This window comes from Grampus griseus (assembly GCF_964374135.1).
Source record: "Grampus griseus genome assembly, chromosome: 15".
NCBI lineage: Eukaryota > Metazoa > Chordata > Mammalia > Artiodactyla > Delphinidae > Grampus > Grampus griseus.
The window spans coordinates 4,493,985-4,514,845 of NC_139009.1; the positions used below are offsets into that span (position 1 = coordinate 4,493,985).

Below are 20,861 nucleotides of genomic sequence, written 5' to 3' on the forward strand. Positions count from 1 at the left end.
ACCATTACAAATCATACTGATTAGTTTCACTGTCCTAAAATAGCCTCTGTGCTCGGCCTGTTTATCCTTTTCTCCCTGACAGGCAATCTCTGATCTTTCTACAGTCTCCATAATTTTACCTTTTCCAGAATGTCATATAGTTTTAATCACAGTCTGTGGCCTTTCAGAGAGATTGGCTTCTTTCACTTAATAACATGCATTGAAGGTTCCTCCATGTTTCTCCATGGCTCGATAGCTCATTTCCTGTTAGCCCTGAAAAAATGTTCCATTGTCTGGATGACACACAGGTCATTTATCCGTTCACCTCCTGAAGGACATTTTGGTTGAGGCCACGTTTTGGCAGTCATGCGTAAAGCTGCTGTAAATATCCATGCACAGTGTTCGTGTGAATATGTTTTCACGTTAGTTCCGTGAATACCTGGGAGCAGCATCGTCTCCTCTGGAGGAGATGACACTCAGACACCTTCCTGAAGGCTCATGGAACCACATACACTTGGATAAGTCAACCTCCCTGCAGTCAGTTTTCTACCCAGCAACCGTTCTCATGTTTCTGCTGTGACTGGCAGCTCCAAACTGTGAAGTTGTAGCTTTCCACCCCGCCGCCAACATGGAAGCACTCGGGTGAGGCCCAGGAAGCTCCGTGGCAGAACTGGAATTAGTTTGTCTACAGACCCAGAAGGCTCCCTTCTCATGCAATGCATAGGATATACAAAGGACGTCTCGCAGGCTGGTTACGTGCCTTCTCTGTGTCTTGCTTTCCTCATTGTTGAAATTGGAATAATAACAACTACTAAAGCCTCAAAGTCACTGTGCGGATACATGAAATAATGTATAAAATTGGTTCACATAATGCCTGATGCACATATATGTGTATGTAATGGGCTGTCTGCCTGTGACCAGCACCGTCCAGCAGGGTAGAAAGCACTGCTTTTCAATTTGGGGGACAAACTAACACACGTGGCAGATGTGGAAAGGCCACGCTTCCATGGAGGGAGTCATGGCAAAGAATAAAGGAGGCTAATATGCAGAGTCTAACCCCGTGCCTGGCAGACACAGGCTGTGCAGTGTAGCATTTTTGAGAGGTGATCATGTATTGGGCTTAAGCCCCTATGGGCTTCAGGGTGGGAGGGTCCTCGGGGGAGATGCTATCCTGTGGAATCATGTAGCCTAGCGGTTCTTAGACTTCATTGCATATGGGAATTCCCTGAAGGGCTAGTGAAAACTCAGATGGCTGTGACTCCCCCTGCCCCCTCGGCTGGGGAAGAACCACCAACATGCCTCTGCCGGCTTTAGGGCAGTCCTGCAGTGATTGGCTGACACCAATTTGATTTTCCCTTCCCCTACTTTGCCTTGAAGGGGTGACAGTGGGTGAGTAGGGACCTTCAGAATCCACAGCCCCAGAGCCCAGGTGCAATGGTCCTGGCCAAATAACCACTTCGTACTTTTAAGACTATCTCCCTCAATGGGTTTTTTTCCCTTCTAGCTCTTTCTCACCTTTGTATACCTCTCATCACAATGCACCCTCTGCATAACCCAGTCGTGCTTAATAAGTAACTTGCCTTATAAACATTTTGAGTTGCTTAGATTGAATAATGCTTATAATTGACCAGATGTTCTTAAAATAGTTTGTTGTTTCATTCTACTTGACATGCACATTAGGAAAACAAACACTTTTTTTCTCTTATTGTGCATTGTGATTTTCTTTGCAAATTCCTGTTTCAATTTTGCAGCTGTTCAATGTTTGCAAAATCATATTCAGCCCATCCTGTGTGTCGGGAAGGTCGTGATGGGCTTAGGCAATGTATCCTTTTTTTTTTTTTTTTGGTAAAATATGTCCAATTGTTGTTCCCATTGAATCATGATTGTGAGCTCACCTTAGAGAGTGTCTACTCTGTAGGAAAGAATACTGACAAGTTGCCAGGAGACCATGTCTGACCTGCTTCAAGGCTGAATCATGGGGCTGGGAGGTGAGAGACTGCAGCTAACCTGTGCCCAGGGCAGTGGAGGCCACACTGTCTCAGGTCAAGAGGAAATCATGGTCCAGGAAGAAAGGAAGTGAGAGGTCAAGCCTTGCAAGTTGAACTGAGGGTCATTATAAACAAGAAAGGAGCCAAGCTCAGAAGCTGGGGGAGAGAGAATTGTCTGAGGAGGAACCAGCCAGGATGGGACCAGTGGTCCAGGGTGAAAGGCAGTGAGTGGGGTCAGGGCCGTGGGCTTCAAGGACTATGTCAAAGGGTTAAGTCCCTGATTTCTGCCATTTGGGGTGATGTCCAGCCTTGGAGCAACCTGCACAGCAGATGATAAAGCAGGAGGCTTCTGAGGTTTTGGTGTTTGCTTCTTCCAAAGATGACGGCCATCAGCGTGAACTTCCTAAGACTAAGTCCATCTCACCATCTCTCAGTTTTTCTCCTCCCCTTGGTTCATATGGGTTAATGTCCAAGCTCTTGAACCCGACAGAGCCTAATGACCTTTACTTACCAGGAATTTTAAACGTATTCTTTCTCACTCACTCTTCACAAGTGTACCTGGGAGGTGATGGTGTGTACGTTTTACAGAGAGAAAAACACTAAAGTTCCTCGAGGTTGAGTAATTTCTCCAAAATCACATGACCAAGTGGCAGAACAGGAATTTGGACCCAGGTCTGCTGGGTGACATGTCATCTGCTGCTCAGTGCCCTACAGAATCTGGACCCCAGACCTTTTGGACAGTGTCCACTGCAGCCTTTCCCCAGCTCTCCAGGACAGAAAAGCCAATTAAGCAACCTCTGTCCTCTTGGGGACATTTCCAGTCTTAGGCAGTTTCTCAGTGCTTCCAGTAAAGCTTTGTGATCCCTGATAGGGCTTAGCTAACAGTCTTAATCAAAACACAGTTGACACTCTGTACTGTGAGCTTTAAGAGATATTAAGGATTAAAACAAAAAAAGGTGCCGAGAAACATACAGAAAAAAGTCTTGGCACCTGAGCCCAGGATCCAGGCAACACTGGACATTTAAAATAATCATAATAAGCATAAATTCAAGATGCAGGGAGATGTGCCAAATGAAAATGAACTCAGGGACAGGAGAGGCCTTGATTCTGGTACACTTTGCACCCCCAGATCTCTGAGTGACCCCCAAATCACCTAAGTGTTCTGGTGCCCTTGGATGAAGGTCAAATGATCATGTTCGTTTAAATTAGCCGGAAGGCTCCAGCCCACCCCAAAATTACTTGAATTTGTGTCAGAGTTCTTTTCTAACAATGGAAAGTGCACTTACTTTAGACTAAGTCGCCCACAGATACTAACTGTCCTGGGAGGAGGCTGCTGTCCATTCCCTGCCCCGACCTCGGATTTCCCGCCCTCACTCCTAATGCCGATTCCCGCCGGAATTCAGTAACTCCCCTCACTTGCTTGAGCTCTTATAGGTCAGGGTCTCCTCCGCTGCTCTGCCACCCTGACATCACTCATGCGCCTGGGTCGTGTGTCACCGTGTCTTACCTCCTCTGTGCGTTCCCAAGACCATCGCAGAGTCTCTTCCCCAGCTCACACGTGCCTTCCCCGCCCCCAGCGCCCTGCGTAGAACCCACAGTGGTTCATCCTAAGTAAATATTTGCTTAGTGATGCCCGGTGAGCTGTGACTGTCAAAACACGAGAAATGGATATAATTTTTTTCTAAAAAAAAGTATCATGACAGCTCCCTGACCCCAGAAATAACTTGCACACCCAGCCCCTGGCTGGTATCATCAGAGGCCTTCTCACAGGTGGATAAACTATGGCCAAATGAGGCATCCCAGGGGAAGGGACGAGGGTTTACTGAGCATTGCCCATGTGTGTCAGGTCCTTCATATGATCTCTGCTAATCCTGCACCAGCCCTGGGAGATGGAGGTTGTGACCCCATCACACACATGAGCAGACTGAGGCTGACAGTGGCCAAGTAAGCCAGCACCCTACTAGATAGGGGTGTTCTGTTTGCCCTGGAGGAGCAGAGTTCCTTCTGCCCCTATGGTGTTGCCTCCACACCCTGTTGCCTGGTGAAAGATGCTGGGTTACCTCTCTCTCTTATTTTGATATCCACCCCCTTTTCACCTGTATGAAATGTAACCTCCCATTAAAACTCAAGCCTTATCTCCCCTGCGAAGTTCTATCCGGAAGATTCTAGCCCAGGCTGATTTCCAGTTTTCCCGAGTGCTTTGAGCACTGATTTCACACATAATCCTACACTCTGCCTTGTGTTATCAATTAGCTTTTTATTTGGCAAAGGATGTTCCTGGGTTGAATCCGAAGACCCTAAGGTGGGGAGCTCTGTCTCACGCATCTTTGAGACTTTCCAGGATCCGAGAGCCGTTTTGTGTACGTTCTGGGCGTTGGTTGGTGTTGCTTTGTCTTGTTTTCTTTCCCTTCATGTGTGTACCTTGGTCGTTATGCGTACAGTCTTCTGCTGTACATGTGGAGTTGAACAAGACAAACCCTCTTTTCGTGGCCTCACAAACTCGGGGGGAATGTAGGTGTGTCTTGCCATCCAAATCTTTTCATGCCTCAGTTTAGAGAGTGAGGTTAGGGGTTCAGTAGGGAAGGATACCAAATTCTCTAAATCAGTTTAGATCCTGAGATTTGGATAGCAGATAATGAGAGTTTGGATGGCCGTGGATTTTATCTGAAATTTTAACTGAATCTTTCTCAGTTCTGAGTTTGGGGGGCAAGGGGCTGCTGGTAGAATAAAGCACATACTTACCCACCACAGGTGCAAAATAAGTGTTGTAAGGCTTAAATCAAGTCGCAGGGGGTATGCTAGGAGCAGGGAGCCATTTCCCTGGATGCAAGAATTCAGTCAATCAACAGGAAATTATTGAGGCCACCGTGGGTCAGAGCCGAGCTAAGAGCTGGACACTCACACCTTCTCTGTTTCCCTCGAGCAGTAAGCAGTGGAAATCGGTGTGTAACATAGCAATAGGAAGATGCCTGTTATCAGGGGAACACAGACCAGAGGTGGATGTGCACAGAGAATGTTGGGGAGGGTGGGGAAGTGAGGACTGTTCCGTGGATGATTGTGAAGTGTCTGTCACATACCGGGCACTGTTGGACGCACTTGACCCACATAAATGAACAAATCTGCCAAAGGGCCTTGCCTCCCTGAAACTTAAATTTTAGACAGTCTTCCAGGACTTCGGAGGAAGTGGTGCTTGAGCTGCTTCTGGAAGGTCAGGTGACACCTGGGTGGTGAGGACAGAAGCCAGTGTGGAAGGACCATTCTACTGGGAGGGCACAGAGAGGCCAGAACTCCACCAACTGGTTTCCCTGGGATATCCCTACAGCAGAGACTGGAGAACACTTTGATCTGATTAGTAACTATTTTAACAAAAGCTTCCTTTGCCGGGTTGCTAAGGTTCTGCCCTCCTGAGCTGGGTGCTTCGTTTAGTGGACGGTGTCTTCCTCAGTACCCATCGGAGGGGTGGAGGGAAGGATGCCGACGGGTAGATCACTCGCCGTTTTGAATATTACCATCAATACGGGAAGGGAATCACCCACAGACTCAGATCGGGGACCTCTGGCTAAAACTTCTCAGAGGACCCAGACGAGAACTCTAAAACCCCGGGCCCCTCAGTGTTCACTTGGCCACCCCCCAGAGCCCCAGTTTCAGCCAGGAGTGACCCCTGCCTCAGTTCTGGTGGAGGCCACAGGTGTCTGATGGCTTGTGCTTCTCTCGTTTCAGACTAATCTGCCATGACCACAGCACGGTGCCGGCCCACCTGGGACCTGGCCCTGGACCCGCTGGTGTCCTGCAAGCTGTGTCTCGGGGAGTACCCAGTGGAGAAGATGACGACCATTGCCCAGTGCCAATGCATCTTCTGTACCCTGGTGGGTCTTGCAGAAAACGCCAGTTTAAAAGAATTTCAGGATGAGCCTTTTTCACTTTTGTTTTTGGAGACACCGTGCAGCCCTTTGCCCTCACTTTTACCCAGTTATCGGAGGGATTCTCCTCCAAATCAGTCAGGCTCCCCAAGCAGGTTCGATTGCAGGCGCTCGTGGTGCAAAAGTAATCAGTTAAACAGAATCTTAGGAGCTGGGAACGCAGTGGAGAAACCCTGAGCACGGCGTGTGCGCTCCTTTCTGGAAAGGCAAAGCTTCACCACAGCTCCCTTTAAATTTAATTGGACAGTGACATGACTGAGATTGCAGGGGTGCTGGCCTGGTGAGTGCGTACGGCAGAACAGTCAGCTCTCCGTGTCAGCCGTCACTGCTTTAGTGCTAAGCCGGAGAGGCTGCATCTTGAAATCACATTTGAATTTCCTGAAGATGCAGCCAGCGTCACCGTGGGCCAAATGGCCTGCTCTTAATGCCTGTAGGGGCTTCTGTTCCCATCAGGCCTCTCTCAGACCCAGCATTTTACCTATCAGAAGAGAAACATGAGGGTGTAGGGTTTGTTTTCAGTTTGTCTCGTTTAATTTTGCTTGGTTTTTCTTCCCATTCAAGAAATACAAAAAAAAAAAAAAAAAAGAAAAGAAAAGTCCGGAAAAAACAATTTTCCTTTAAACTGTGAAAAACTAAAAAAGTTTCTGAATTTGACTCCTGTTATAAATGGACTGTAGGGACGGCCTTCCCATGTATGGTTCAGACGTCTGGACTGGGTTCTGTCCCCAACAGCCTCCTCCTGGTTTTCAGAGACTTCTTTCTTCCTGCCCCTATTTTACAGACCTTATTCTGTTTGCCTCTGTTTTACAGACCTTGTCTGTTTGGGACCTATGTGCATTCAATAGCATCATCTGCATTTTACGGATGAGACGGAGCTTTCAATCGTTTAAGTCTGGGTCTCTGACTTCCCTTTATGTTAGACACTGGCTTCCTGAGGGCACGGTTCTGCCCCCAAATGCCTGGTTTGCAGCGGGGCCCACGATAGATAATCGGGAGAGGCAGCTGGGGTGGACCGCACAGAGTCAGCCTCAGCCGTGTGCTTAGCAGCCGAGAAATGTGCCTCATTAAAGCCCCAGGAAAGTAACTTCAACCTGGACCACCGGAAGTTGCTTTGGGCTTTTTCTGAGCTGGGGAAGGATGGGAGGGAGAGAGCCCTGGGGGGAGGTGGGTGGAAAGACAGACGTGCAGCCAATGAACACAGAGAATTGGGCTTGTTTTCATTTCTGGAGGATGAGATGGTCCAGCGTGGGGATGGATCAAAGGGTTCTCTTTATGCAGGAATTGCCCCCTCTTGCCTGAAGGGGAGTTTTCCGCAATCTCAACCAATTGGCTCGATTCTCCTCTGCAGATGTGCCTGTAGGCGAGCTTGCTGCCACTCGTGTCCCCTGCCTGCGTCGTGTGGAGAGGGCCTCACGGGCCCACGACTTCTTTTCTTCCACTGTGAGGTCGCCCATTCACCCTGGCATGGTTTTACCCAGCCTTTCATTTGTTGTCATTGTTGTTTTAGTTTTCTATTTCTAGAGCATAGTAGTGAAAATAAATAGGCAAGTCTAATTCAGATCAAACATTTAATTTAAGTCAGGGACTGTGAACAGAGGAAAATAACATTGTTTTCTCAAAGAGGGGTTTGCTGGGAGCGCTGAGAAACAGGTGACAGCTGTGATTGTTTTCTCACAGCCATTTATTAAAAATTAAGATGTTGAGGCAGGCTTACTTGTGTCCGCAGCTCCCTGCACCGTGAAGCACAGGAAACACCTGCGTGTCGCAGACTGGGGGAAGGCGCCCATGTCCCCTAGGGCTTCCGTCACCTGCTGTCCCCTCTGTGTAGGCCTCAGGGGCCCCCAGCCAGCAGAACTGCCATTGTCTTCTTCCTGGGGACAGACCTGGGAAGGTAGGAAAGAGTGAAGAGAGAAAACTGTGCAAAGCTGAAAGGGGGCACTCTTCAAATAAAACACTACTAGAGAATTATGGGCTTTAGGTCTGAGGTAGATTGACCTCAAGGAGGAAGGGGCTCGAGGGGAAAGCCTGGTGTTTGGGGTCAGGCGTCAGGGCACTGAAACGCAGGCTGTTTCTGACCTCAGCTTCCCTTGTGTGCCTCATCTGTATAATGGAGCTGAACGGAGTTTACCCTAAGGTTCAGGAAGGACGTGTGAAGGAGTTGCCACGTGGAGGCTCAGATCCTCTCCATCTCGCTTCTGAACTGGGACTTAGAACCGCAGGGATTCGAGGGAGCTCTGGGCAGCTTTCCCCAAGCGTGTGTCCTGAGGAACACTTGTCCTCAAAGATGCACTCAGACAATCTGTGTGTTTCAGTGGATTTACTAAACACAGCATACCGTGTCCCTCTCTCTACCCTTACCCCTGGGACGCTCTGGGTGCCCAAGAGCACAGAGAAAGCCCCGAGGAACCCACACGAGGGACAGCTGTTGATTTAACCTGCATCTCCCCAGATTCCTCGAGCACCAGAAGTGTGTGCCTACCACGTACTAACGTGGCGTGACCATGACACATGTTCTGGGGGATTCCCCTTGTTTATAGGGGGCCTGGTGGCTTTAGGGTGAGTTCAAAGGTCATGGAGAGGCTGTGCACGGGGCCGGTGGGGCGTGACACAGGTAGGAGGGGGATGCACTGGTCCAAGGGTCTCAGTGGCTGGAGGGACCCTCCCAGCCCCGTGCACATTGCAGGTATGATGCTAAGCTCCAGGGGTTTGGAGATGTGACGCCCACCAGGTAGCTCAAAAGGTCAAGTTTTGGCTGAGTGTGAGAATGAAACTTAAAGAGATAAACGTAAACATTTGTGTGCAAAAATGTGAAATCTTCAAGTATGACCATCAGTTTCTGTGCAAAAGTACTGGGAGGAGAGAAAGGGTTGTTGACGTTTATGTCAAAACATGTCCTTAAACTAAGATCCTGCACTGAGAGCCAATCCCACCTCCATTTCGTCAGCCTATGTTTCTGGTGGCCTGGGAGATGCCCCGTGGACCAGAAGCTAAAATGTATGACATTTTAAGCTAAAATGAAGCCCATCAAGGCCATTGTGGTCTCCCCTATACTTGCAGCATCCTATAACATAGAACGTTTATGGTGTTTCACTGCTGACAAAGCAGGGTCAGTGTGACAGCTCGCAGCACTGGAGGGGATCTTCTTGTTCCGAAGGTTGGGGGGACTTGAGGCTCAAAGACGTGGGGTTTTGTGGTTCTCCCCTCAAAATAACACGCCCCAGGGATCAGGAAGGTGGAAATGTCTGTTTTCCGAGACCCAGAACTTCTGACTCTTTCCCTTAGTTATGTTTTCTCATCCAGAAATCCAGCACGTGAAGAGATGGACCTTGACTTGCACACCTTAACATCCCCATCAGCTTTGCACAAAGTGGGTGCTTGGTCACTTCCATTCTTCAGTCCTTGTCAAGCGCCAGCCTGTGCCAGGTGCCCTGGGTACCTGGGGGAGATGAGAGCTTCCAGTCTCTACTCTCCTGATCCCATGTGTAGGCGCGAGAGAGGTCTGGGTTGCTGTCATTGGGATGGAAAGACTTGTAATCGCAGTATAAACAGAGGTATGTGACGACACAGAGAAGGGAACTCACCCGGCAGGCTTCAGGGGGTCACTTGAAGAAAGCGTGATGGATAGAGCCCCATCAGGAAGGGCAGGCAAAGGACGGGGTGTCATGGGGGGTTCCCACAGTGACATAACTGGCAGGGACTAGAAGGGCATCAGGCCAGAAAGATGCGAATGTGCAGCTGTGCTTGGATGGTGACGTGCAGAGAGCAGGGCAGCTTGGGTCATCCATCTCCCACATGAGGCCAGAGATGTGCAAGGAGCAGAAAGCTTTGGGCCTAGAAAGTGCATGAATCTTCCAGTGAGACCAGCTTCTCGGCAGGGCATTGTTTGCATAGACAGCCACAGTTTGGACACTGCAGGAAGGGCACTTGGCTGTAATTCACAAGTGTTGACTAGTCCTAGGGTCCGCCCCACCATTAACAATGGGGGGCCCTGGGCGAGTCCCTTTCCCCGTCTTCTCTGATGCCCTTGTCCAGGGAAGGAAAGTGGGACTCTTTAGTCTCTGAGCTCTCAGACTGCACGGACATTGTCACTTGCCAGTCCCACTGGCACTGCCTTTGTGTAGGCATTAAGAGCTTCCAGTGGCATGAGGATCCTGCCCGTGACCCAGGAAGCCTGCAGAGCTGGGGCTCCCAGCGATGGTAACAAAATGGTAGCAGCTGCAGATGGCACGTCCTCACCCTGCGCTGTCCACAGGTAGAGCGAGGGCATCTCTCTCGGTGACTTGTGGGTAAGGAAGACACGTGTGTTCCCAGGGAACCCTCTGGCCTCCTTGGCTGTGTGACCGTCATTGCTCCTGTTCTTGGGGCCGGCGAGGTGGGGCACTGCTCACAGGCTCCGCAGGTGTGGTTTTCATTTTTACGTCTGGATTTAGGGTCCCTCTAAAACTTCCCCTTGTGGGTGAAAGAACAGCTTCTCTGATTGCCGGTGGTCTACCCCGTGCCTTGCGACATGGCCGCACTTCCCATAAGACCCTGCCAAGTGGGCAGGATTCTCCATCTCCTAAAAGGGACACTGCAGCTCAGAAAGACGGGGCCAGCTGCTCTAGAACGTTCACTGGGTGTGCCTTGACTCCGGTGCATTTGATTTTTGCATTAAAACCTGATGCCTGTGCATTAACCATGCAGAAGAAAGTGCTGACTCCTGGTATCAGCTTTGCTGACAAACATAACAGAGAACTGAAGGGCTGCTGGGAGGCATTTGCAGGCCATGTCGTGGGTCACGGGCACTGGGCTTCCTTCTCATGCCCCCAGATCTCAGTACCTTCCTACCCAGGAAGGACACTTGGGTCCCTCTTTCTCTCTCCTTGTTTTGTGCACTTGATTCTGAATCTCAAAGCCGACCTCCCTGTTCTCTTGCAGGAGGCCTATCCGCATCCTGCTGCAGTCAGGGTCCTGGAACCCTGCCCCACTGATGGCAAGACACCCAAATGGGCATTCTCGGTCTCCCCAGCCCCTTCTTATTCATGAGATAAAAGACAAACAAAAGTCTTGGTTTCTCCATTCGATGGAATAATCTTCAGTCCTTTGGAAAATCTAGACAGCTGAACCTAACGAGACTGGGTGAACAGAGTACCCCTCTGTTAGAATTAGCCCTCAGGTACCACCTATTCTGAGCAGTTGCCCATGTACTCCCATTGTCACACCCTCAGACCCTCAAACTCATCATATCCTTGCATCCCCTTCTCTCACGTGCCTTCTTAAATTCACATGCACACAACACACAGATCCCACACAACTGCGCACGAAACACACTCATTCTACTTTCAGGAAGAGTTCAACCCAAGGTTTATCTGTTGCTTCTGCATTTCCGGCCTCCTGGACTTTTGGTGCAGAGTAAATGAATATCTGTTGAGTGCATGAAACAGAGGACCCCTTTGTGTCCCTGACTCTGATTTCCATGTTAACCCTGCCCACCACAGCCGGCTCTGTCTGGCCTTCCCTGGGAGCTCTTGGTGATGCAGGTGTGGTTTGGTGAAACGCTCATACTTGCTTCTCCGCGGCTTAGGAGAAGAGAGACCTTGTCCTACACACACGGCATCTCCTGCAGCTCGTTTAGAGCCCGAGGGTGAGGAGAGCGCCCTCCCTGCGGAGGAGAGAATGGTGTCTTCTCCCCAGAAAGGCCCAAGGACAGCCAGGGAGCAGAGCACTGAGGTTACCTGGAGCAGGGCTGACTGTGGGGCTGCACCTGGTCTTCAGCAAAGCCGAGGGGTCGGAGCTCAGGGGAGCTTTAGTCCAGGAGACAGCAGATCCTGTGGTGTCAAGAGCCGAGGACAAAGAGAGCACAGAGATGAGAGTTGGGTTTTGTTTTCTGGGGGTTTTCTTTTGGTAGAAAGTACGTCTGAATTTTGTTTTCCTCTAAACTTTTACAATAGCAACCTTCATACTCTGGACTCGCCTGCTTTGGGTAAAGTCCCATTCCTGCAGTCTGGAGCAGCGTCGCGGCCAGCACATTCACCACGGGGCCGGCTGGGTGGCCTGCTCAGGTTTCCAGCCCCTGGTGGCATGGCCGGGGGGCGGGGGGTGATGCAGGAAGCATCCTTGTCATGCCTGCTGTGCCAGGCAGTGGCTCCCGCCTCCCTGAGGACAGCTCTGTGAGGAAGGGCTTGCCCTCCCCGCCTGCGGAGATGCCTGGGATGCCACGTCGTCCAGCTGCTCTTTGGCAGTGACCTGAGGTCCGTGCCGCCCTGGGTCTCCCCTCCTCTGCACGGCTGCTGAGTGTCTGTGTCCATGCGGGTGTCGGCTTGTCGTGTGTGTGAGCGCTCGGCTCCCCAGTTGTTGGCATCTGCCTTTCCCTGCAGCGTTGTTAATCCCTTGCATTCTACCAGCACTCACAGGCACAGGGACTGGAGAGATAAACAGTTCTTGCTTTCAAAGAGCCTGCCTTCTAATGGGGAAGGAATGTAAGCAGACCCTCAGTGATGGAGGCTGAGGGGATGCCGGGCAGAACACGTGGTGCGTGTGCGGGCACCATGCCGGAGCACTGCGGACCCTGGGGCACCGACTGTAGAGGCACCCTTTTCTGTCCGCCAGGCTTGTCTCATTCCACACCGTGGAGGACGGGGGCTCAGAGAGGCACAGCTCCGGCTCCAGTCACACATCTGGCAGGCGGGTTCGCTGGCATCCCAACCCAGGGCGGGGATTCCAGGGTCCTTGCTGTTTGAACACTGTTCGTGGGGGTCCCACCACAGTTGTTTGGACCTGCCTGCATGGACTGTTTGTAAACAGTGGATCTTGGTAAGCAGAAGCTACTCAAGCACCTTTGAGCACAGTTTCTGGAGGTTTCTTTCAGCTGTTAGCATCATCAGTAGCCAGCAGGCCTCCAAGGGAGAAAGCAGATGAAATTCAGGCTTGCTGCAGACTTTACATCAGGCAGCGGTGTCTGCGTGGCCCCCTTCTCCTTGGCAGAAAAATTCTGGCACAGCGGAGGTACCTTAGCAGATCAGCAGTGCTGCCTCTGCCTTTGGACCGGGTTTCAAAGACTTGGACGACAGAGTGGAAAACGAAAGGCCTGGAACATTCTGTGGCTCTCAACAGCCCCCCTCCCTCCTCCTGCCCTTTGTGTGGTAGACGCTCCTTTGCTGGGACGTCTTGTCCCTCCGGCCAGCTTTCCATCTCTGGGATGCCTTCCTGACCACCCGCGCCCCTGAGGTGGGACCCCACTGGAGCCCCCAGCACAGTGCGTCTTAAGGATCTGCACCCGCATCTTTTCCCACAGGGGCCTTGGGGTCTTGATGTCATGGAATGTCCTGGCATCCAAGCATCAGGGACACATAAAGACACAGTCTAGTTTGACTCAGACTTTGCCACTTTAAAATGCATACAATGCTTTGTACTGAAAGAAAAATAAAAAAACCTCATGAGGTAACAGAAAATAAGTAATAAATGATTGCTTATGAAAGAATTCTTGATTGGGGAGGAAGAAGACACGAGTTTAGAAAAACAAAACCCTCACCTCTTTGGAGTCCGGCACACGTGGGTTTGAGCTCGAGCTCCTACACTTACAGACTCCACCTCTGGGCTCTTTTTTAACCTCCCTGAGCTTTGTTCTCTCCTCCATAAAATGGGAGTGATTAACACCTCCTAAGAGCCTCCCGTTTATTTAGTTGGCTAACACAGGTAGTGATGAACACAGGGTCCTGAGGCATTTGGTTACAGAGAGCTATAACTAATATGATGGTAGGAAGTATCAGTACATCAGTGTCTGCCTTTGTCATGTATATTTTGACTGAGGTTTCTCTGGCGTACTTTTGTGCTCCTTTCAAGACATCTTTTTGCTATTAGATTGAAAACCATAGCTTGTGAGTCACGGTCTGCTTTATATCTGGAAGAAGCCCGGGCTTGTTTTCGGTGGGTGCTTGGTCAGACACTTAGATCCTCATCTCTTTTTATATAGTAAACAAACGGATGCTTCCAGAGCACAGTCATTTTGCAAATTGCATAGCGGCCTGCTAGTGGCATAGGACGGACGCTGCTGGGTAGTCCTCCGCAGACGTGACGCACTGCTTGTTGATATGTGCCGTCTCTTCAACAGCGTCGTTCAGACTCGGAGATGCCCCCCGGGTGTGTGCTTCACACCAGCTTTCATGGTTGCATTTTGTAAACCTTCTCTCGTCACGTACTTCTCTGCACAGTACTGTGAGAGTTTTCAGCATTTTATCAGTTTATGGCATTCCAGTGTCCTCCAGAGACTCAATGTAGACAAACTTAATTGTAAAAAGTAAAATGATGATCTTGTTGCTAAGGTTCTGACTTTCTTTTCACCTATGACTGTAAGGCATCTATCACCCAGAGAGACACACCGCAGGTAACAGCGGTCCCTCTCACTTAGCTGGTCTGTGTGTTGGGAATTGTGTCGGGTGCTTTTGCATAGTTTCTTTCTTACCGTTGCAAAAGCCCAGCAAGATGGGCATCTGTATTCTGTAGTCAAGGGGGCTGTGGCCCAAACTCTTCACGTAACCGGTCCGCGGCTCTGCCTGGAAGGGCAGGGATTCCAGGTGTCTCTGTAGCTCTGAAGCCTGCGGTGTTTCTCTGCCTCAGCCTCTGCCCCCAGCCCCACACGGGACATTCGCTTTCCAGTCACCTCCCACCGTGAACAGACCTTGCTGTCGGGGTTCAGCACACCACCAAACCCTGGTGCCGTCCTCCTGAAGAGGTGCAGGCCTGATGGAGGCTCGGCGTGACCCCCTCCCTCCTCCTCTGCCCCTCCCTCGTTCTGGGAAGCTCCCATGTTGGTTTTGATGAGTTTACCTCTGAAACCTCTGCCATCTTAGGCCTCAGAGGCAATGCCAGGACTAGGCTCATCCTTACTCGGTTCTCTGGAGCTCTCTTCATCATCACTGCATTGGTGAAACATAGATGATCTGGGGAAAACCTGAGTTCAGGGTCCGCGTGGTCACAGGGAGCTTGGATAGGACAGAGGCATACAGGGCCCTTGGGTTGTAGGCACCCAGGCTGCAACTGACACGTGGAGTCTTAGCATTCTGTTCAGTGCTCTTGAGAGAGGCTGTAGGAGGTGGGTCTTTTCGAGGACTACCTTGATTTCTATTTTTTAAAGGAACTGCCATCTTTAGAGTCTTTAGTGAATGAAATATTCTGGTTTTGCTAAAGTGGTGAGAATTACCCATTTAGATCAACTGTCATTTATATATTGAGCATATACTCTTGTCCATGTAGTCTTCTAGACTCTTTCTCTTTTTGTTTTTTAACATAAATGTATTTACTTATTTACTTATTTATTTATTTTGGCTGTATTGGGTCTTCGTTGCTGCGCACGGGCTTTCTCTAGTTGCGGCAAGTGGGGATTACTCTTCATTGCAGTGCGTGGGCTTCTCATTGCGGTGGCTTCTCTTTGTTGCACAGCACGGGCTCTAGGCACGTGGGCTCAGTAGTTGTGGCACATGGGCTCAGTAGTTGTGGCTCGCGGGCTCTAGAGCGCAGGCTCAGTAGTTGTGGTGCACGGGCTTAGTTGCTCCGCGGCATGTGGGATCTTCCCAGACCAGGGATGGAACCCATGTCCCCTGCATTGACAGGCGGACTCCTAACCACTGAGCCACCAGGGAAGTTCTCGACCTCTTTCCCTTGCACAATATTTTTTCAACTCCACCATGATGTAGGCTGAACCACCCTAAAATGCAGATCCAGAAAAAGAGGCTGGTAGAGAGGCAGACTTGTTCAAAGCACAGAACCACTGGAAAGTGCAGCTGGATCTGATTTTAGGCCCATCCGTTCCTAGGAACCATGCATTCTTATAATGAAATGGATTAGACATTTTGCCGGGGGGAGGAAGAGGCTTAGGAAACAGCTTATGTGCTTTCCTTTTTTTTTTTTTTTTGAATTTTTGAATTTTATTTTATTTATTTTTTTATACAGCAGGTTCTTATTAGTCATCAATTTTATACACATCAGTGTATACATGTCAATCCCAATCGCCCAATGCATCCCATCACCACACCCCCTGCCGCTTCCCCCGCTTGGTGTCCATACATTTGTTCTCTACATCTGTGTCTCGATTTCTGCCCTGCAAACAGGTTCATCTGTACCTTTTTTCTAGGTTCCACAAATATGCGTGAATATACGATATTTGTTTTTCTCTTTCTGACGTACTTCACTTTGTATGACAGTCTCTAGATCCATCCACGTCTCTACAAATGACCCAATTTTGTTCCTTTTTATGGCTGAGTAATATTCCATTGTATATATGTACCACATCTTCTTTATCCATTCGTCTGTCGATGGGCATTTAGGTTGTTTCCATGTCCTGGCTATTGTGAATAGTGCTGCAGTGAACATTGGGGTGCATGTGTCTTTTTTTTTTTTTTTTTTTTTGCGGTACGCGGGCCTCTCATCGTTGTGGCCTCTCCCGTTGCGGAGCACAGGCTCCGGACTCGCAGGCTCAGTGGCCATGGCTCACGGGCCCAGCTGCTCCGCGGCATGTGGGATCCTCCCGGACCGGGGCACGAACCCGTGTCCCCTGCATCAGCAGGCGGACTCTCAACCACTGCGCCACCAGGGAAGCCCCTGCATGTGTCTTTTTGAATTATGGTTTTCTCTGGGTATATGCCAGTAGTGGGATTGCTGGGTCCTATGGTAGTTCTATTTTTAGTTTTTTAAGGAGCCTCCATACTGTTCTTCATAGTGGCTGCATCAGTTTACATTCCCACCAACAGTGCATGTGCTTTTCTTGAATCGCTGTGACACGTAATAGTGTTATTATAATAGTGTAGTGGTGATGGAATTATGAGCCCCAGTATTACACTGGGCTGTGACTGAAGGGAGGTTTGGAGACGCTGGTGAGATATTGTGCTTTGTTGTCCCTTCTCTGAAAGGTCTGGTTTCCCATGCTCTTTGAGTTCTGATGTAAGCGCTTCAATGTTTGTCTCAGTCACAAATGGTAGTGAGCTTGCAACTAGGGAAGGTCATGACCTTTCTTCTACTTGTTGTTTACAAAGGCTTTTTAAGGGAGTATTGGATTTTTACGACTAGCAGACAGTGAAGCAAGAGTAAACTGGCATTGGGAAAGGCCTCCTCGCTTTGGTATGAACTTTGCTTTGTGTCCCTCACTGATTTTTCTGACTTACTTCAGATGTCCAGCCAGACTGCCAAGTAGCGGAAGGTGGTAGCAAGTAATTGCCCAGTAAGTAAGGGGTCCCTGAAGGAAGATGGGCAGCCATACCTGGGTTCTCGGTGTGGGGTGCAGGGGCGACTTAGAGGCAGGCGAGGCTGGCTTGGAATCTGGGCTCTGCCCTTGCTGTCTGGGTGAGCTGGCAGTTCCTTCTTTGGTGACTCAGTGTTCACACCCGAGTGATGACATGGTCACACCTTTCCTGTGAGAATATTCTAAGGAGCACGTGAAACAATGGAATATAGGGGACTGAGCATGGCGCCTGACGTCTGATGTGTGTCTGAGGGACGCGGCTTCCCTGCTTCCCTCGATGCCTCTGCTCCTGACCTGGGCGCACTGGCATGGTGTTTGCCGAGGTCGGGTCCAGGGGTCCAGCCCGCATCCCTAGTCCCGGTGCAGAAGAGGTACCACAAAAAAATGCATTGGAACAATGTTCTTGATTTGCCCTTTTTTTTTTTTTTAATGCCTCACTGCTCCTTCAGCCTTAGGGAAGTAAAGATGTTTACAGATATTTCTCTGTTTTGTTTTTTCTTTTTTTCAGTGCCTGAAACAGTATGTGGAACTCTTGATCAAAGAAGGATTAGAAACTGCAATTAGCTGCCCTGATGCTGCCTGCCCCAAACAGGGCCACCTACAGGAGAACGAGGCACGTTCAGCTGGGAAAACTGGGGTGCACGAGCCTGGGCTCCTCAGCGGATCGGGGGTTATGGGTTCTGTCTAGGCTGACCTGGCATTGTAGTCTAGCCCTCAGATTGTTATACTCCTTTTTCTTTTTTCCCTTAGATTGAGTGTATGGTTGCAGCTGAAATCATGCAAAAATACAAAAAGCTACAATTTGAAAGAGGTAGGTGCCCCAGTGTCGTAGCCCGTGACAGAATCCGGGTAACTTCGGGGAGTGCTTTGGGTGATTGTGATTATAGATCATTTGGCTACAGCAGAAGTGAAAACGTGGATGTAAATTAGACTTCTAAAGTTCGGCTGTCGTTTGAATTCTCTGCAGAGCTCACAGCTGGAAGGCCTCTGTTGGGGATCTAGTTAGAACAGGAAAGATTCGTGAAACACAGCTTGCTTCTAGGGGTTTGGGATTTGGGGGGTAGTTTAAAGAGACCCTCGTGGGGCATTATTCTCCAGCCAGGTTAAGGCCTAACAATCTGAGAACTAATTCTTTGACCTCCGGAGAATTTAAGAGATACAAAGGCCTGGAAGCAAGTCCCGAGGTCACGCAGGGTGGAATCGTGGCTCTCGCCATCCTGACCGCACACACGTCCATCGCCTTCACAGGCTGCGTCATGCACACTGGGACCAGTGGGTGCTGAGTCCTTAGTTCACCAAGTCTCCCAACAGCCCGACAAGGTTGTCTGTTAACCTGACACCCACAGGGACTCACTGACGTGCCCTGATTTCCATCTCTGGTGGGTAGTGGGGTGGGGTGTGGACCAGGTCCCCCGCAGTGCCCTGCCCAGCCCTGCTGGCTGGAGCCGGGCCGCTCCAGAGTTCAGACACGCTGAGCGTCCGGGATGGGTCTTTCTCTTTGCCGTCTGAAATACTTCAGGATCATAACATGGTACTTTAAAGAGTCTGTGGATTCTGTTTGGCCTCGTTTTCATATATATTCTGGACCTTGGGCTCATCTGAAAAGGAGCAGAATAAGACATGGGTAGAAGATGCTCTCTATGTAAAGCTTTATTGTGAAGATGCTGCATCCGGACTGTAAAATTTTCAGCTCAGTTTGTGAGCACTGAAGTTTGCTCCCCGCTCTTCCTGGACTGGTTCTCGGTCCTTGCCTGGATCAGGCATTTATGAGAGATGAAACCCTGGGTGGCGTGTTTACAGGAAAACACCATCAGGATGGGAATGGAATGCGGAATAGACTAGAGTAAAGTGTCCAGAGACTCTTAGTTTAGCTGAATGTGGAAAGTTTTCTTTCTTTTTTTTTTTTAAAGAACTGCTAAAGATAGCTGCATTTCCTCTTGAGGCTCACTTCTCAAGAAACAAAAAAAAAAAGGTAATGTGTGGCCAACCTAAAAAAAATCAAACAGGATTTTTGATGGCATTGAAATTTGTTTTCAAGAGTTTATTTATTCAAATGCCATATATTGTTTGGTTTGGGGCAGTTTATAGCTTAAATATAATGTCATGTGATACAAAAGTCAGTATGTGGAGCAATAAAATTAAGTTGGATTTCTGAGACTTTGAGCGTCTTCTGAAAACATTTTCCAGTGGGAATCTTGACAGAAAGTGGCAGTTACTTGGGTTACAAGAAAATGAACTTTCTATGACATTGAATTTAAAAACGCAGCTGGGTAAATATTCCTACATAATAATTTTAACTGTGTTATTTCTTCCGAACTTTAGCTTAGTCAAAGATTTTTTTTTTCCTTTGCATAATAATGAACCCAACTCGACTTAGGTTAAAAAAATATCTCTCAAACCCATCACTTTAAAACATTTTTCTAGCATTACGTTCAAAGCAGCAAAACACACAAAAAGGACTCGGACTTAATAGGACCAGAGACCGGTCTGAATGAAATGTTAAAATGTTAGGGCTAATAAAATACAGCTCTTGATTATAGCTGGTCACTGAGCAAATTCTGAGACAGGATCAGTGAGCAAGTTTCAACGTACTCCCTCCCTTTGAAATTCGTTTTCAAATGAGGATGGTGACTGGATTAAAAGTGACAGTTGCCATGATTTTCTGACAACCGTTAGTTACTAAAAAGTCCTATGGTTAAAGTTTCAAACACTGTCTTCCTGTGAACTTTGCACGTCTCATCTTATATCAGAGCCTTGATTTCAATCTGAGTTTCCCCACTCCTCCAGCCAGGTCCTTGGGAAGCAGGAAGCCAGGAGGGAGGCTGTGAGGTGCTTTCTGAGCACCTACTCTCCCAACTGGAAGACCCCCAAGGCAGGGAACAAACAAGCTTCCAGGGAAGGTCCATCGCCCTTGCCTGCATGCCCCACTGGACGACACACGAGCTCCTATTTGGGCGCCGAGCACACCACGCTGCAGGCATTTGTTTATGTATCCAGGGCAGTGAGAATGGACCAGTATGAGTGGGGATGCTGGGCCCTTCACAGTGTGCTTCTCAAAGGACAGCTGTGTTTAAGAAAGAAAAACATCTTTATGTGGCACATATATACAATGGAATATTCCTTAGCCATAAAAAGAAACAAAATTGAGTTATTTGTAGTGAGGTGGATGGACCTAGAGTCTGTCATACAGAATGAAGTAAGTCAGAAAGAGAAAAACAAATACCGTATGCTAACTCATATATATGGAATCTAAAAAAAAAAAATGGTTCTGAAGAACTTAGGGACAGGACAGGAATAAAGATGCAGATGCAGAGAATGGACTTGAGGACACGGGGAGGGGGAAGGGTAAGCTGGGACGAAGTGAGAGAGTGGCATGGACATATATACACTACCAAATGTAAAATGGATAGCTAGTGGGAAGCAGCCACATAGCACAGGGAGATCAGCTCGTGCTTTGTGACCACCTAGAGGGGTGGAATAGGGAGGGTGGGAGGGAGGGGATATGGGGATATATGTATATGTATAGCTGATTCACTTTGTTATACAGCAGAAACTAACACACCATTGTAAAGCAATTATACTCCAATAAAGATGTTAAAAAAAAAAAAGGAAAGAAAAACATCTTTTAAAAGAGTTGGGCTTTTTGATAAGTAGAGCTATTAGGGAACTGCTTCATTAATCTATTATGAATATACCTTTGGGAGATGGGAGTTAAGATGAGTTTCTTCTAGTGTGCAAGAAAATACACTACTTGCCTTGTGT

General features: G+C 48.9%; 1 protein-coding gene across 1 annotated transcript in view; it reads left to right on the forward strand.

Moving 5' to 3' along the window:
• The first annotated feature begins 5,687 nt into the window (after positions 1 to 5,687).
• Positions 5,688 to 20,861, forward strand: part of RNF144A (ring finger protein 144A) — a 35,479-nt gene continuing 20,305 nt past the window's right edge. The window contains exons 1-3 of the mRNA XM_082672856.1: positions 5,688 to 5,833; positions 17,608 to 17,712; positions 17,850 to 17,910. Coding sequence (XP_082528982.1) covers positions 5,699 to 5,833; positions 17,608 to 17,712; positions 17,850 to 17,910 — 301 coding nt within the window. The 5' untranslated portion in view covers positions 5,688 to 5,698. The remainder of the gene's footprint in view (positions 5,834 to 17,607; positions 17,713 to 17,849; positions 17,911 to 20,861) is intronic.